The sequence below is a fragment of the Orcinus orca genome, chromosome 16 (assembly GCF_937001465.1).
Source record: "Orcinus orca chromosome 16, mOrcOrc1.1, whole genome shotgun sequence".
Taxonomy (NCBI): domain Eukaryota; kingdom Metazoa; phylum Chordata; class Mammalia; order Artiodactyla; family Delphinidae; genus Orcinus; species Orcinus orca.
In genome coordinates this window covers 46442163-46459502 of record NC_064574.1, presented here as the reverse complement: position 1 = coordinate 46459502, position 17340 = coordinate 46442163, and the positions used below count along the sequence as shown (strand labels likewise).

At 41.1% G+C, this 17340-nt stretch overlaps 1 protein-coding gene across 1 annotated transcript in view; it reads right to left on the bottom strand.

Annotated features, from left to right (window-relative positions):
- RALGAPA2 (Ral GTPase activating protein catalytic subunit alpha 2) overlaps positions 1-17340 on the bottom strand; it is a 282968-nt gene that overhangs the window by 197841 nt on the left and 67787 nt on the right. The window contains exons 10-12 of the mRNA XM_004270420.4: positions 11768-11998; positions 3977-4144; positions 2841-2978 (exon numbers count right to left, since the gene is read on the bottom strand). Of these exons, the coding sequence (XP_004270468.2) occupies positions 2841-2978; positions 3977-4144; positions 11768-11998 (537 nt within the window). The remainder of the gene's footprint in view (positions 1-2840; positions 2979-3976; positions 4145-11767; positions 11999-17340) is intronic.

Genomic DNA, 17340 nt, shown 5'->3' with positions numbered 1-17340 from the left:
CCCAAAGGGCAGCCAGCAAAGGGGCAAAGGCGTGTGGCCAACACTGCACACCTTCCAGGAGCATGGGTTTTCAATATGAGAAATACAATATGCAGCAGAACACAAAACCTAAGGAAATTCTTAGGATAAAAACTGAGATTTCCAACAAAATTTAGAAAGTACGCCAACTGCTCTACATTCCGCCTTTAGGATACAAGTCCCCTGTCCTGTACCATCCTTAGAGAGTTGTGGGGAGCACGGATCCAGGCTACCCTGTAGGGAGTTATTGCCCGGGGGCACTGCTGCGGCATAACAACGTGTCATCATTTACACAGAGTCAGGACATTCTGAGCTGTCAACCTGGTGCCAAGGGTGGAGCTTCTCCACCTTCTAGACCTACAGTCCCTCTTAGTTCTCCTCTCCATTCAACAGCACAGACACCAATGATCGGGGGACAAACAGAGCTGGCTCCCTTGTGGACGAAATCCATTAACACAGCATCTCAAAACAGATGCACAAACTGACCAGAGGAACTGAAATGAGCACACTCAAAAGTCAAGTGGGCGAACTAAAATGCTGACAGCCTCTGAGATAATTTTATGCAAGATTAAAAATGTATCGTGTCCCAATTTTCTAGGAAGAATCACAAAATCAGCACTATAATAGTTGATAACAGATGATAGCACTTGTGAAGATTTACTAAGCTTCGAGTAAGAAAAATGAAAATAAAGAACCTTTTGACTAGCGAACTATAGCTTTAGTGACTATGTCTTTTAAAGAAGTATGCCATAGATGATATACCACAATACAGATTCTTTTTAATTCAATGTACTTGGCTCCTTGATTTAATTTTAAACCTTTGCATACTCCAAAGTAAAAGTGAGGAGTCTTCATATATTATATTTCTTTCATTTTACTTTCAAAACAACATCAAAAATGTTGACTCCATGACTATTTATTACCATGTTAGTATCAGTTAGGATAAAAATAGATCAACAAAATGAATATGTCCAAACTGTACCTGTCAGAAGCAACTATAAAACAGTACTATCTTATCAAACCTTCATTTGGCCACGTTTTCCTCATTAACCAAATCAAGGACCAAGGTACTCGATAAAATGAGAACAAAAACAGCTATCTAAATCCAAACAAAATATATTTTAAAACTGTAGAGCTATAATCAAGTAGAAATTCTCTTTCTTGGCTCAGCCAAGGGGATTAAGTTCTCCTTCTAGAGAATAAATAACTCACCTGAACTCAGGGAAATAACAGGCACCCGCAACACCAACTGGCCGACTACGGGATGCTCTGCGGGGAGGGGGCGGGGCGGGGACTCCTGCAACCACTGCTCTGGTGGGCACACAGGTGACATTTAGGAGCTGCGCCAAAATTCTCTGAAGCTATTCAAGTAAAATCATCTTGAGTTTTTTAAAGCTAATATTATTTGCTGATTTTCAAATTATTTGCTGATTTTCAATGAAAAATGAGAAAACTCATTAATTACAGTATATTAAACTGCCAATTAATTTAAAAACAAAAAGGATCCCACGATAAGGAATCCTCTCAAGAGACAGATGACAGAAACACGGTATCACTGAAAACTGGGTACCATGCCTTCCTGCCCCAGACCCTACGCCCAGCCTCTGTGTGGGAGGCCTAACTGGACACAGAGGAACGTGCATATGGATATGGGGAGGAGGGTGGGGTGCCAGGGATCAGGGGAAAGAGAGGGACCCTGTGTTTTCACTTATACTTCTAACAACCTTCACACTGGGTGCAACCCAAGAGGTAATCTTTTTTTTTGAGATCAAATCCTGAGATCTGGGGAGACTGAGTGATAAGCCAAAGCTGCTTTTCCCAATGTTCCCAAATGGTATTTCATATATTCATTCAGATAAATATCTAAAAATTACTGCATTAATCATCATTCTTCATAAACACAGGCAAGTTTTAAGAGGAATATTACTTATACGATTATATAATCACCAAGTTTGTCTTACAAATTAGAATCCAGGTAACTCACTACCCATATGTGTTCAGAATGTGGCACATATATACAATGGAATATTACTCAGCCGTAAAAAGAAAAGAAATTGAGTTATTTGTAATGAGGTGGATGGACCTAGAGTCTGTCATACAGAGTGAAGTCAGTCAGAGAGAGAAAAACAAATACCGTATGCTAACACATATACATGGAATCTAAAAAAAGAAAAAAAATGGTTCTGAAGAACGTAGGGGCAGGACAGGAATAAAGACGCAGACGTAGAGAATGGACTTGAGGACACGGGGAGGGGGAAGGGTAAGCTGGGAAGAAGTGAGAGAGTGGCATGGACATATATACACTACCAAACGTAAAATAGATAGCTAGTGGGAAGCAGCCGCATAGCACAGGGAAATCAGCTCAGTGCTTTGTGACCACCTAGAGGGGTGGGATAGGGAGGGTGGGAGGGAGATGCAAGAGGGAGGGGATATGGGAACATATGTATATGTACAGCTGATTCACTTTGTTATAAAGCAGAAACTAACACACCATTGTAAAGTAATTATACTCCAATAAAGATGTTAAATAAATAAATAAAAAGAAGATACTTTTAAGGTTGAAATCTCAGTCATATATTCACTGTTTAACAATCCCTCTCAAAAAACTGCAACCAGTTCAGATGCTTCTCTGACTAAAAAAAAAAAAATCTTTATAAATTGAAGGTGGGAAAGCAGAAAGAAAACTTAGCATGAGAATTTAAGGGCTGTTTACTGATGGATAGCTAAAAACATCACCATACTTTATACGATGTCACCCCCAATAAACAAAATGTTCAAGCTGACTCCATCCGGGAGCCTTCCCGTCTGTGGCCAGAGCATACCTGCAGCATAGCCTGGGCCCCAGCCTTCACGTTTTTATTCTCCTCTTCGGTCACACACCCTCTGCTCACAGCACTCGTGAAGGAATAAGTTCGTCCCCAACTGGAAGATCGCTTGTGACCAGAACTTTCAGATGAGGTCTTTAGAAAATAACAATCAGTCAACAGAGTGGGGAGAAGCACATGTTGTGTATTTAGTTCCTTACGCTCACCAGAATTCATGAGATTACAGGTTCTAGAAGGCAAGTCTCTCTTCTAGTGTGTTCACCATTCTACCTCCATCACCTAAAATGGTGCTTAGCACTTAGTATGTGCTGAAGAAATAGATAACGTTTGTCCAGTGACCCAGTGAACATGACTGTTGATTTGTTTTGATCTCATGACTAGTTATTAAGATGACTTCAATATTGAAAAATCAAATTAGGGAATTAATGTAGATATTTAGAAGTGATATACCTTTGGTTACAAGTATTTTTTAATGTTTGGTGTTAATTGCCATGACAACCACCCACTTTTAGAAAGAATTCTCAGACTAGATGTCAAAATAGCATGCCAGAAATATAAATACGACCTAAGTTTTTTTTGTGCGTCAAGTAGAGGCCCACTCGCACCTGTGGCTTTATCTAACATGGAATGAAAGGTCCATCCTGATAGCACCCCTCTCTGAGAACAGCACCCAGCCCTGAAGCGAGGCTCACTTCGCTTATTAATATTGTGTGTCACATTGGACTGTTGCTGGTATGGCCACTGTACAAGGAAAGTCTGCCAAAACATTCTAAATTTAGTTAAGTGAATATTACTTATTTAAGCATATCAATGATATGGCAGTGACATTTTTAGTCTCATACAGAGACATGCAAAGTATATTGGCTTATTCAAAGACTCTCATGCAGTAGTGAATAAAGAAGATGCCACGCACATGTGGCCAAGCCTGAGCTTAGGATGTGACAGAGGACCTTGAACAGAGAACAGAAGCAGCCTCCCTGAGGCAGGCGCTCATCATGGAACTCAGCAACCCGAGAGCAACAGAGCTGACAACAAAGAGGTGGCCTGACTGCGACCCTTGACGGAGCAGAATACTTTGCTTTATATTTTAATACAGATGTTCCCAACTCAAACACTAAGTGATAAAATATTACCTGCTTCTTATCAGTCTCTGAAAATTCTAATTTTTCAGCATCTTCTTGGGCAACTTCTTTTATGTCTGGTTCCTCCATGAACACAGGTTTGTCCTGGAGGATCCAGTTTCTGTACACTTGAACTACTTTTCTGGTTACAGCTATGTCACAGGAAGGCAGCAAAAATGCCTAAAATGATAAGAGAAACTCCCTTTAACAAAAGTTCAGGTCACCAAAGAGCCCAACAGACATTTTCAACACCCAGCACCAATCTCAGACTTTCCTTTGAAACACAGACTACACAGGGCCACATGTTCCTGTGTACACCAAACTTATCTGAGGAAAAAAGACAATTGTGTTTACGGCAGTTGCTTCAATTGGGCCAACTGTGTAACTGGGCCAGAAAACAAAATGCAATTTTTTTTTCCACAAAATAACCAAAATGCATACCTATAGAGATATATTAATTTGCTGTATGAACAATAATAATTGTACAACTGAGAACTTTTCCCCACAAATGAGAAATAGATGATGAGATGGTAGAGATTATAGTACAGCCAGTTGTCATGTCTCTTCCCAAGTTCACATTGAGTGACACTGTTTCGGTAACTTGAATTGGCCATAGTGGGAGTAGTGGCAACAGAGAAGTTGGCAAATGTTACCAACCAGGGCTTTTGTTTTCTTTCTTTTGTCTTTTTTTGCCTTTCCCTGTCCTTTCCTTTCTCTTTCTTCCTTTCCCTTCCTTCTTTCTTTCCTCCTTCCTTCCCTCCCTTCTTTTCTTGAGAGTCAGTTGTCCAACTGGCCAGTTGTAGCATTATGCATACTTATGTGAACTTTTTAACATTAAAGAATCCCCTTACACATCTGCACACAGAATTTTTGTTTAAGGTGATCAGAATCCAAACATAGACAACTATGTAACCCAAATTCAGTATTACCTTCCTCCCAGAAAGCAAATATAAATCCCCTCTGGAGGAAAATAAAAGCACAGTAAAACCAAAATTATTTGCACAGTCTGATTAATATGATATATAGCACATTAATAAAAAAATCAGAAATGTGAGAAAAGAAGTCAACATTAATAAAATCACATTAAAAATAGATAATAATTTAAACATATAAGAGATCTAGGTAAAGTATCAGAAAAAGATGTATATGAAATTGAAAAATAAAATAACCCAAATTAAAAGCCCAGTGTAAATGGCTGACAGTAGGATGGACATAGCTGAAGAGTAAACTGGAAAAAAAAATCCGATGAAAATATACAGAATGAAGCACAAAGGATGGCTCCATCAGAAGAGAGGTGAGAGAGAACTCAATGCAAAGGTTATCCTTTCCATGGCTGGAGATGCAGAAGGAAAGAATGAGTCAAAAGCAGCAGAAACAATATCTGAAGATAGAATGGCTGAGAATTTTACCCAAAATAATAAAACACATCAAGCCACAGATTCAAGAATCACAAAGAAACACAAGCAGGATACATTCAAAGTATATTGCACTAAGACTGCTGAAAACCAAAGACAATCTGAAAACCTTAAAAGGAGCCAGGGGGAAAAAAGACACATTTCTTCCAAAGGAATAACCACATAACTTAGCATAACTTCTCAAAGAAACAATGAAAGCCGAAAACCAATGGAACAAAATATTCAATGTGCAGAAAGAAAACAGCTGCTGAAGTAGAATCTGACATCCATAAAGAAAGAGTTCAAAAATAAAAGCAAAACAAAGACTTTTTCAGATAAGAAAATGAGAACATTTTTACCAAGAGACCTAATCTAAGGGAAATACTAAAAGTTATTCTTTAAGCAGAAGGAAAATAATTCCAGGTCAGAGATTTGGGAAGAAATAAAGTGCAATAAAAATGGTAATTATTTGGATAAATCTGAATGAATAATATATATATATGAATAAAAAGAATAAAACTGGATAAAATAATTATAGTAGTTCTGAAAGAGATGATATATATGTATATGTATATATATATTTGTGTATATACAATACATATTATATATTCATAATATGGCATTAAATGGCATACACATACATAACAGTGGTATATAAACTGAGAAGGAGTAAATGGAACTAAAATGCATACCGAGAGGTAAAAGTTGAAATTAGCTAGATTTTAAGTTAGGGATGCATATCGTTAATGCTTAAAGTATTACAAATGAGTGTAAAAATACTTATCTAGAGGAGAAAAATAGGATGCTAAATGTAATCAGTCTGAAAAAATTAAGACAGAAAGTAGAAAGATAGTAGATGTAAACACAATTAGAGCAGTTGTTACATTAAATGTAAATGCAATAATGCTCCAATCAAAAGATGGAGATTATAAGGTTGGATTTTAAAGACTATTAAAAAGACCACATGCCATTTATAAGAGGACATCCAAAACATATGAAAAGGGGACGTTGAAAGCAAAAAGTTAGAAAAAGATCACCATGAAAATACTAACCAAAAGAAAACTGGAGAGCTATATTCAGAACAGGCAAGAACAATTTTGAGGTAAAAAAAAAAAGGCATTATTAGAGAAAAAAAAAGTTCTTAATGATAAAAGATTCAATTCAAAGGAACATATAATAATTCTAAATCTGTATTGCAACTAAGAATTTTACTTAGTAAAATTCATATTCATATATATCAAATACTGATAAACTGTGAACATAGACAAACCCACAGTCAGAGTAGGATATTTCTCAGCTGAGAAAAGAGCAGACAAAAATAACAAGGATAGGGCTTCCCTGGTGGCGCAGTGGTTGAGAGTCCGCCTGCCGATGCAGGGGACACGGGTTCGTGCCCCAGTCCGGGAAGATCCCACATGCCGCGGAGCGGCTGGGCCCGTGAGCCATGGCCGCTGAGCCTGCGCGTCCAGAGCCTGTGCTCCGCAACGGGAGAGGCCACGACAGTGAGAGGCCCGCGTACCGCAAAAAAATAAAAATAACAAGGATAGAAGAGAGCTGAACACATACATCAGACCTTCTCACTCTCCTCCACGTCTCAATCTCTCATACTCTTCCTCTCTTTGTCTCTCCAAGGTGCATTCAGGATAATTTCTTCAGACCTGTCATCAAAGGCATTCCCTCTTCAGCTGTATCTAATCTGCTATTAAACCTACCCATTGAAATTTTCCTTTAATATTTCAATTATTACATTTTTTTCATCATTAGAAGTTCTATTTTCTTCCTATTCATATCTGCTTAGTCATCTGTTATGGTTTCTTGTTTTCTGCAAACATTTTCAAGCTTGTCTTTTATTTCTTTAAACGTGTTAAACATATTCATTCTAAAGTCTCAATTGTATAACTGAAATCCTTGTGAGGTTTTCTTGCCTCTTCTGATTTGTTTATCTAGAAAAGTTTTGATGTATAAATTCCTAAGAGGAAGAAAGTGACCTGAAATTATTATAACCAGCTAAACTACTGTTCATGTGCAAAGGCAAAAAGAAAACATTACCCATCACAAAAGGACTCAAGGTAGATAAACAACAAGGATTTACTATATAGCACAGGGAACTACATTCAGTATCTTGTATTGATAATAACCTATAATGGAAATGAATCTGAAAAAGAATATATATCTTCTGTATTCTATATTCTGTATGTCATATATATTCTATATTCCATATTCTATGTGTTATATTCTATATGTTATATTCTATGTAATATATGTGTTATATATATATATATAAGTGAGTCACTTTGCTGTATACCTGAAACTAACACAATATTGTAAATCAACTATAGTTCAATAAATAAATAAGTAGGACTCAGGGAATAGAGCTGCCAATACAACTACTTGAAAACACCACTCAGTGACAAAACGAGGCCAACCAAGAAGTCAATCAAAGCAAGTATTTTAGGGCTGTGGACACCAGGAGGAACGAATCTGTCAAAATACAGAACCAAGATTAAATGCCTCTGCCCATCAGGATTCCAAAATCAACTGCAAATGTAAATTTACAATATAATGCATATTTATATATTCATTATATTATAAATTTATAATATAATGAAATCAGCAGATGGGGAGAGGAGGCTCAAAAAAATACAAGGCTGCTAAGCTCTTCACGTTTCATAACAAGAAATCAAGTGCCACCTAACATTAAAACATGCAGGTAAAAAGTGATTCCAATATTTTAATGCTATTATAATCTTTTTATTACAGACACGTCTTCTAGCAATTAATATTTCTTGTGGTAAAGGAATATTTACTGGAATTTCAACAATTCCTTCGGGTTTGCTGTCTTCTCTTCTGTTAAATTCAGGTAAAAATAAAATTCAGAACTACCCATTAAAACTGCATTAAAGATTCACTCAGAATTAAAGGTTCCATTGTCATAAAGCTATTCTGAGGTCCCCCACCCCAACCCTGCCACTTCCACACACCTGTCGTGGCCCCTGCCTTCACCTTGGTCAACCTCTGTCTAATTCGCCTGTTTCTGTCCATGACTGCCTGCCTGCCTGTCTACCCATCCCTGCCAGCCAAATTCTACCTCTGTCTGCCTGTCTACCTGCACCCACCCACCTGTCTGGCTACACCTTCCTGCTTATCTCCACCTCTGCTGGCCGGCCAGTCTGCACCTTCCTGTCTGTTCTACGCCTGCCTGCCAGTTCGTTTATGTCTATCAGCTCATCTGTAAGCCCTCCTGTCTAACCGTCCACCAGGCTGCTTCCTGTCTGTTCATATCCTGTCTCACCCTGTCCTCTCTGCTGGTCTCTCATGCTGCCAGGCCAGCAGCCATCTATACACACAGAGAAATACCGAGAATGATGCTCTTCTAACACTGATAACAGTTACTTTGATGGCAGTGTTTGAGTGATTTGTTTTTGGCTTTCTACACTATACTTATATCTATAGAAAGATACTATCTTTATCTAATGAATTCATCTTTTTTTTAATAAAAATAAAGTTGCTCTTTAAAATAAAACCAAACCACCAACAAAACAACCTAGTGAACAAACATCCTTTAGAGCAGTACTTTCATTTCAGATCATAACCTAAGTAAGACATTTTCCATAAGGATATATGCATTTGTGTATGTAGTATACACAAAAATAAGTCAGAAGTTTCACAAGGAAATACTAATTCTTACAATATGCACTGTGCTGTGAGTTTTTTTGGTCTGTTCTATTTTACTCTATTTCATTAATTTTTAAAAAAATACTGGCTCTTGACCCACTACATTGATTTCATGACCAACAAATGATCACATAAGGTAGCCTGAAAAACAGCAGTTAGGAGACAAGTTTCTGGTGGAGTGACCCAGGGATCAGAACCGCACTCCCGACGCACTCCACCCGCCCAGCCTGCCTGCTGGAGACTGCCTTGAAACTTGCCAAACCTCATCTCCCTCAGGAACCATCTACGGCCACCGCCTTCAACTCATTGAACCATCCAGTCTGAGGTGACTGCTCCGTCAGCCCTGCCCTGAGCCGCCCAGCCCCCAGTGGTCCTCGTGGGCCTTTGTTCCCACATCATGCGTGTGGACATCTGACCTGCCTCTTGCGCTGTTCTCTGTTACGTACACACACATCTTAACTCCACACTGAAAACGTGCACTTCTTGAATGAATGCACATTTTTAAACTTTAACAGCCTTTAGGCTTAGTCTCTGAAGAATTTAAAATTAAAAAAGAAATTATTATAAAAGAAGTCACATTTTGTCTTCCATAAAAGAAAACTTCATCATTGACCAAGAGAGGGCAATAAAACGCAATGTTCAAACCCATGCCCCTTTTCCCAAATGTCTCTATTTCAGTATTTTAACAATGCATAATAATCATATTTGAAATTTCATATAAGCTTTCAAATTATATTTGATTAAGAATAATTATAGGGCTTCCCTGATGGCGCAGTGGTTGAGAGTCCACCTGCCGATGCAGGGGACACGGGTTTGTGCCCCAGTCCGGGAGGATCCCACATGCCGCGAAGCGGCTGGGCCCGTGAGCCATGGCCGCTGAGCCTGCGCGTCCGGAGCCTGTGCTCCGCAACGGGAGAGGCCACAACAGTGAGAGGCCCGCGTACCGCAAAAAAAAAAAGAAAAAAAAGAATAATTATAAAATGTAAACGTTTTTGAATTTCATGATACAAAGATGGCTCATAACTTCAGGCATAAGTAGTCTGCAGTTACCTCAATGATGCAGTTTCTACTTCAAAACTGAATTTACACTGGAGTTAGGATTTTGATTGAATCTAGAACTTAGAACACACTATTGCCAGGGGTGGAATGCCAATAATGGATGCAAATGGAACTTTGTGTATAATAAATAAATAAATACGCAATATAGGTAGAACCACATCAATTTAGCACTTCTCTCTTGTGCAAAATTGAAAAGCTTTGTTAATGATATCTGATTTTAAGTATTTGTATCCAAGGGTTTGAAACATTACTCTAGATCAGGATCCGCAAACTATGATCCACAATGCAAATGCAGCCTGCCACTTAATTTCTGTAAGTAAGGTTTTACGGGAAAACAGCCATGCTTGCTTGTTCCACGTTGTCCATGGCCACTTTCTCACCATTTTCTTAAGTAGAAATTTTTTATTGATTAAAATACAAAATACGGTAAAACCTCTAGACTGCTGTGGATTGTGCTGGGACTGTCACTCTCGGTGGATGTTTCTTTCCTATAAGTCTCAGAGGTGAAGGTTTCCTCATTCCCCATGCGGGTCTCGCCTCCGCGGGAAGCTCTTGGCGGTGCACGTGCATTGCTCATGTGTGAACAGGCTCCTCCTCTTCTCCCCCCAACAGGTTTCTGCCATCCGAGGGCCTCCCCCTCTGCTCGGGGCACAGACTAAACGACTATCCGCTCATCACATACGAGCTCTCCATTTCCCGGGGCACCGGTTCCAAGACACAGGTGGCCAACAGCTGCTCCGATGTGCCAGGCCATTGTCTCACCCCATCAAGGCCCTGCTTCCTATGTCCGAAGCTGCAGCTGAGGGTTTCTGCCCAGTAGCACTACTGCCTTGTGGGCACACGTGTCATGGGCGGGGGGGTTGGGGGGATGCTGTCCTGTGCACCACAGATGCTTAAAGTCATCCAGGCTCCCTCCCACTAGATGCCAGTAGCAGCACCTCCCTCCCCATTGTGACAGTCACACATGTGTCCAGACAGTGGATCAGCTGCAGCGGTGGGCAGGCTGCTCGGCGGCTGCTCTGACCTCTCCAGCATCCTCCCTTGCTGCACCTGTTTTCTTGTCTGCACTTCTGCTCATCCCGACACCTTCTCACCTGCCAGTTTCTACCAAAAGTCAATTATTTCAACGTCTTGGCCTCGGCTCCTTTCCTTCCTCTGAATCCCCTCCCCAGCCTCCTTTTTCCCCTCAGGCCATAAATACCTCTACTAGAGGCGCCTGCCATATATATGCCTCTGTGGGCAAAGTCCAGCTGTGCAGGAACCTGCAGCGCGTGAGCTCCTACAGCCCTGGAACAACCCAGCCTCAGGCCGCGGGGGTTCAGGAGTGGCTTTCTCCCTGCCTCCCTCTGGGTTTAAAGTTTGTTTTGGAAACACAAGGTAGTTGCAGGATGATTTTGTTCAAATATAAAATCTTCCCACCCCGTGTAGGAATTTTACAAAAACCAAAGTCATAAAAACAAAATTAAAAATTACCAAAAAGCCCAAATCACACCCCTCTACATGACACATTAAATGTGGGATTAGAGAAATCATTATGGAGTTGTGTGATGGAGCCCAACTTGTCGATTATATTTCTTGGAGTAGTGTGAGTGAAAGAACAAGAACAAAAACCTCTTCAGCTTGGTGACCACACACACACACACACACACACACACACACACTCTCTCTCTCTCACCTGGCGGAACACTTCGTTCACGAAGTTGATGTAGCCACGCGTGGACAGGAGGATGCGCTGGACCATCTCGTACACGGCGCGGTGCTCCTCCTCAACGCCACAGACGCTGCAACTGCTGAGCCGGCGCTCGGACAAGGTGCCGCTGTCCGATTGGCTTCTGTCCTGCTCGGTCGCCCCGCCGCTGTCCAGCTCTGGTGCCCGCTCCGGCACCGCACCTCCACCCCCGACGGTCTGCGAGAAAGGCACCCGCTCCTGAGCGATCCTCCCAGACTCCAGAACACCTGGCAAGACTGAAGGCTTGCCTTGTTTTCAGGGACTCCGGTTACCATGCAGTTGAAGAGCAGCTGAAACGCAGCCCTGCTCGGAGCACAAGGGACTCCAGGACCTGCACTTACCCACTTTCCAATTCACCAACTAACCTCCTCCCCAACTAAGTTATTTTAATGGGAAAAGTATTGCAGGGAGGGAGGCTGCGAAATGTTATCAGCCTAAAACGTTTGGTTTATATCTGTAAAATCACAGAATAAATTAACGTGTAAATGAATTTACCTCTGGTCTCCACCCTTCAGCACTTAATCTACGGTCACAGAGATTTGAAAATTTGGTGGATTTTTTGCAGCCACAGTGCTGGGAAGCTTCATCTGATTCACATGAGTAAGTGACACCTTGATCGGAGGAGCGTCAATATCTTTAAAGAGTATTTTATGAGAAGGACCTTGATCTGAGTTTTATATTCAGAATCTCGGATCAAACTTAACTAAAATATTTATAAAACTTTAAATATTTAGAGGCTTTAGGAGCACAAAGAAATAAAATAATCTATGTAAGCATTCACAAAGTTTAATTTGTTTTTTGCTCTCATTTCCCCCAGAATTAAAGATTTCCTCCAAACACAACATACATGTAATTTTGCTTCAATCTTTGTAAATTACAGTAGTATTATTCTTTTGTGTCAAAAATATGTAACCCAAATACCACTAAAATTCTACCTACTGTGAATATTTTTTACAAGAAGTGACAAGAAATGAGTCGTACAAAATAACTTCAGTAACTACCAAGGACAGTTTGAAAGCAAAGCAGATATCCAAAAAATAATCTCTAGAGAAAATTAATAGAAAATTATATTGATAGTAACTTTTCTCTTCATGCCTGGGATATTAAGCCTGTGTGGCTTATCAAAGGCACTGCCACACTGTGCAGTGAGCTACCCTATAGAAATTATTTCATCTTTTCGATGGGTCAACTACCTTGCAGAGAAAAATAAAATTTTACTCATTTTTACTGATATACATACATTTTTAATCTGTAAAGCATGGAGGTTGGATTAAATCTAATGTCCTTTATGGTTTAATAAACTGTGACTTTTTGATCAATAACTTTCATTTTCCCAACAGGCCAAAAAAAAAAAAAGTACACACATACTTACATAGAAAATTTTAAATGGCCACAAATTCTTTGGCACTCCCTCTGCAGAAGGGGGAAATCTGCATCCCCTCCTTTGGATCCCCACTGGCTGGGGGACAGAGTTAACCAGCAGAACGGAAGGGTGGCGGGGACCTGTGCCTTCTCGGGCCCCGGGCCCAGGAGGCTGACCACTCCCGCTTGGCATCTCTGTGAACTTTTGCTCTCGGAGCCCTAAGCGGCCAGGGAAGAAGTCCAACTGCCTCGCTAGAGGGGCTACGTGGAAAGGGAGGCCCAGTAGAGCCCAGCCTTCCAGCTGCACCCACCAGAGTAACAGGCACGGGAATGAAGTCATCCTGGACCCTCCGGACCAGCCAGCCACTGACCACCGCCCACTGACCTCAGCTAATGCCACATGAAGCACACAAATTGTCCAACCAAATCCCACCCAAATTCCTGACCCAGAAAGGGAAATAAGTAATATGATTAAAGGGTGGTTGTTTTAAGCCACTCCATTTTGAGGTCATTAGATAACGAATTAGATAACACAGCAATTAGATAACTAAAATCATGTACGTAAAGAATTATGTTTAAAGGCACCAAATTGTTTTTGAAAAGTGAGCTCTGTGATCCAAAGAGAACATAATGATAACACAGATGAACTTCCCATCATGTCATAAACTGAAAACTACTCTTGATAAAACAGTGCTTTTCTCAGCCTCCACTAGTTCACACCAGCAAAAGGCTGCTTTCCAAAAACATCTGTATGATTTAACAGACATTTATAATTATAGTAAGTGATGAGAGTGGAAACAAACTGGTAATTCAAGCTTAATCATTTCTTGCCTCTTTTCTGAAGATTAACAATAGAAGCATGAATACGAATTAACTATAGAGAGAGGTCCATTTTCTGCCCACTACAATCAAGCTGGAATTCTCAACTATAATTTAGTATTAGTTGATTCTGGTGGTAAATATAAAGATGCTTTTTACCTCTTTGCCATATGATGAAAGCTTAGCCAGTGAAGCAGACATATCTGCTTGGACTAGGTCTGTGCTGTTAGGGCTCAGGAAATTGCATGATACAGGCTCCACTTAATCCCTCCCCTCCTCACCCTGGTTTCCTCTCAACCCATGGCTCATACTGAGACTTGCTCACCCTCAGGGTCAGGCCAGATGAGGACACCCACAAAGCAGGTGTGAAATGAGGATGCAGCTGCCGTTCTGCTGGTGATGCCTGATGCCACTCAATTCCCCATCATGATTTGCCCACGGGGTTGGAGGCAGCCTACGCTTGCCTTGATAGAAGTAAGAACACAGAGCACTAGAGTGGCAGTCAACAGACAGGTGGGTCTGTGTGATACACAAGCTTCCCCAGGGGTGTCAAGTTGTGTGATTCATCTTTTCTAACTGTTCACCCCATAAGATACAACAATTTCGGGAAACCCATAGCCCATGAATCATTACTGAAGGGCTGGCTCAGAATTAGTAAAAGTGGTACTTTAACACTGTAACTAAAGAGTTATCATACAAATAAGTGCGATCAACTGTCTTAGTATCGGACACTCTTTTTCATTCCCTCATGGACTTCTTTGGGTTTTAATGCTTAATTAATGTGCTACTGAAATTTTAAAATCACTACTCCGCTTTCTCTAATACGTGCTGGAGTACTTCTGTATCATACAAAAATGAATTACAAAGGAATAAATAATAGTTCACTGAAAACACTTTCGGCTGAGATGAAGCACCAAGAATGTTCAGGTTTGAAAGGGGGATTTGTGGTCATTGTTGCCAACATGGTACCAGATTTCCAGGTAACCGTATTCTCGCTCTCCCATGAATGATGCCACCAAACAAGAATATCTGTCAAACCACATTCTCCGAGGGCTAAGTGAGCTAATTCCTTTCCTCCCTGGTGAAAAATACTTTCAAAGTTATTAGTTCTAGATCAAAAGGAAGTAAATTCACTTTGGAAAAACACACACACAAAAACCCCCATACATGACCTTTAACACAGTAATAGTGGCAAAAGTGTGAACTCTATTTGGAAGCAGCATTTAAAATATTGTTTTAAAGGGCTTTTATAGAGCAGTGCTTTCTTTGAAAAGAGATTCTGGATCACCTGACTTAGACAGTGATGTTCACTTTACACGGGTAAAATTATATTAAACTTGAAACTCCAAACAAAAACTTTCAGGAGATAAATACAATTACATGTGCTTTTATTCCTGCAACTCCATTTCCAAAATTTAATATTCAGTTGTTTAAACTGCTTTTTCTCCTGTATGATGTAAATGAGGAGCAGAACATACAGTAGACACACGTGAGATGAGAGGGAAAACAGAATTGTAAGGCAGAAACGGAAACACAAGGAGACAGGTCGGCTGAATAATGACCAAGATGTCTACGCGCCCGGAATCCCGGAACCTTTGACTGCGCTGCCTTACGTGGCAGAAGGGCCTGAGCAGATGTGACTAAATTAGGGATTCTGAGATAGGGAGAGGACCCTGAATTACTTGGGTGGTCCCAATGTAACCACAAGGACCCACAAGGAGGCAGGAGGAGCAGACACAGAGAAGGTGATGTGAAGGTGGAAATAGAGGGAGAAACGATGTGAGGAGGGGCGGTGAGCTGGGGAATGCAGCAGCCTCTGGAGGCCAGGTAAGGCAAGAGCATGGACCCCCTCCCCGCCCCAGAACCTCCAGAGGGAACACAGAGCTGCCCACACCTTTTTAGCCCACTGAGACCGGTTCTGGCTTTCTGGCTTCCAGAGCTGTAAGACAACACATTTGTGGTGATTAGCTACAGTAGCAGCAGGAAACTAACATAACAACTGACGGCAAGGTGTATTAACAGCCTGGACCACGGCAGTGGCCATGTTTGGGCATGGCCACCTTCAGGGCACAGTAGCCGTGGGCCTGGATGGTGTCTGCCCAGCATCCCTTCCCCCCTCATGGAACCCCAGTGCTCGGCACCTCACCCCTCGCATGCAGCGCACCTGCCTCACAGGAAGCTGAGCCCCGGCACCAGGGGAGCCTTCTGCTTCCTGGAAGCTGGTCACCGCCCCCCTGGGCTGTTCACACCCCCAGATCTGAACCAATCAGCAACTTATTTTTGTCCTCAGAGCGCACAGGTAACCTAAATTCTTCCCCAAAGACAAAAGGGAAGGGCTCTGCACTTCTGGACTGTCTTTAAACATGAACTAGGAAAGCAGGGTCCCAGCTGCTGCTGCAACCTTCAGGGAGGAGCAGAGGGAAAGGGCGAAGAAGAGAACAAGGGAGAGGGCAGGCACCAGCCACAGCCTCGGTCATCCTCACCTCGAGCTGCTCTTTTATGAGACTGAAACATTTCTTTTATGGATATGACAGTTTGAGTTCTGGTGCCTTTTTCCTGTTAGGGTGCTAAAACTCTCCTAACCGACTCAGGAGGTCAGAACCTTATGACACTTTTAGCTATATAATAAAAGGAAATGAGTCACAAGTGTGAAGAGTCAACAGGAAAAAAATTAGAACCTGGAGGCAGTGGTTAATTTGCTAGTCTTGCTACTTCTCATCCTCCAAATGTATTTTTCAAGAATGAGCAACTTATTTTCAATAAATACAGGTGATGATTTTCTGAAATTTTGAAACTAGGCAGGAAAAATTACATCCTTTCTACGATAGCGTTTTGAATTGCCTGCATAACCACATTAAGACGCCATGAAAAATTTATCAGAGTGTGACTGAGTTTCTTATATTTCCTACAGATTTTTGTCTACCTGAGGATTTTTAGCTTTTGTCTACCTGATGGGTGAATAAAGGCCTCTCATTGTGGCTCAGAACTAACTGTGTTTTCCTGACTGCTGGAGAGATCCAGGGCCATTTTTATTTCCTCTTCTGTGAATTGCCTTTCACCTCCTTTGTCCATTTTCAGTTAACTTATTTGTCTTCATGTCTATTCATAGGTGCTCTTTATACAGCAGAGACTATGAACAGGCATGATGTGACCAATGTTTTCACAGTCTATTGTTTGGGCCTGGCTTTATGTTATCTTTTGACATTAGAAATCTTTTTCTATTTATTATTTATTTATTTATTTATTTTGCGGTACGTGGGCCTCTCACTGTTGTGGCCTCTCCCGTTGCGGAGCACAGGCTCCGGACGCGCAGGCTCAGCGGCCATGGCTCACGGGCC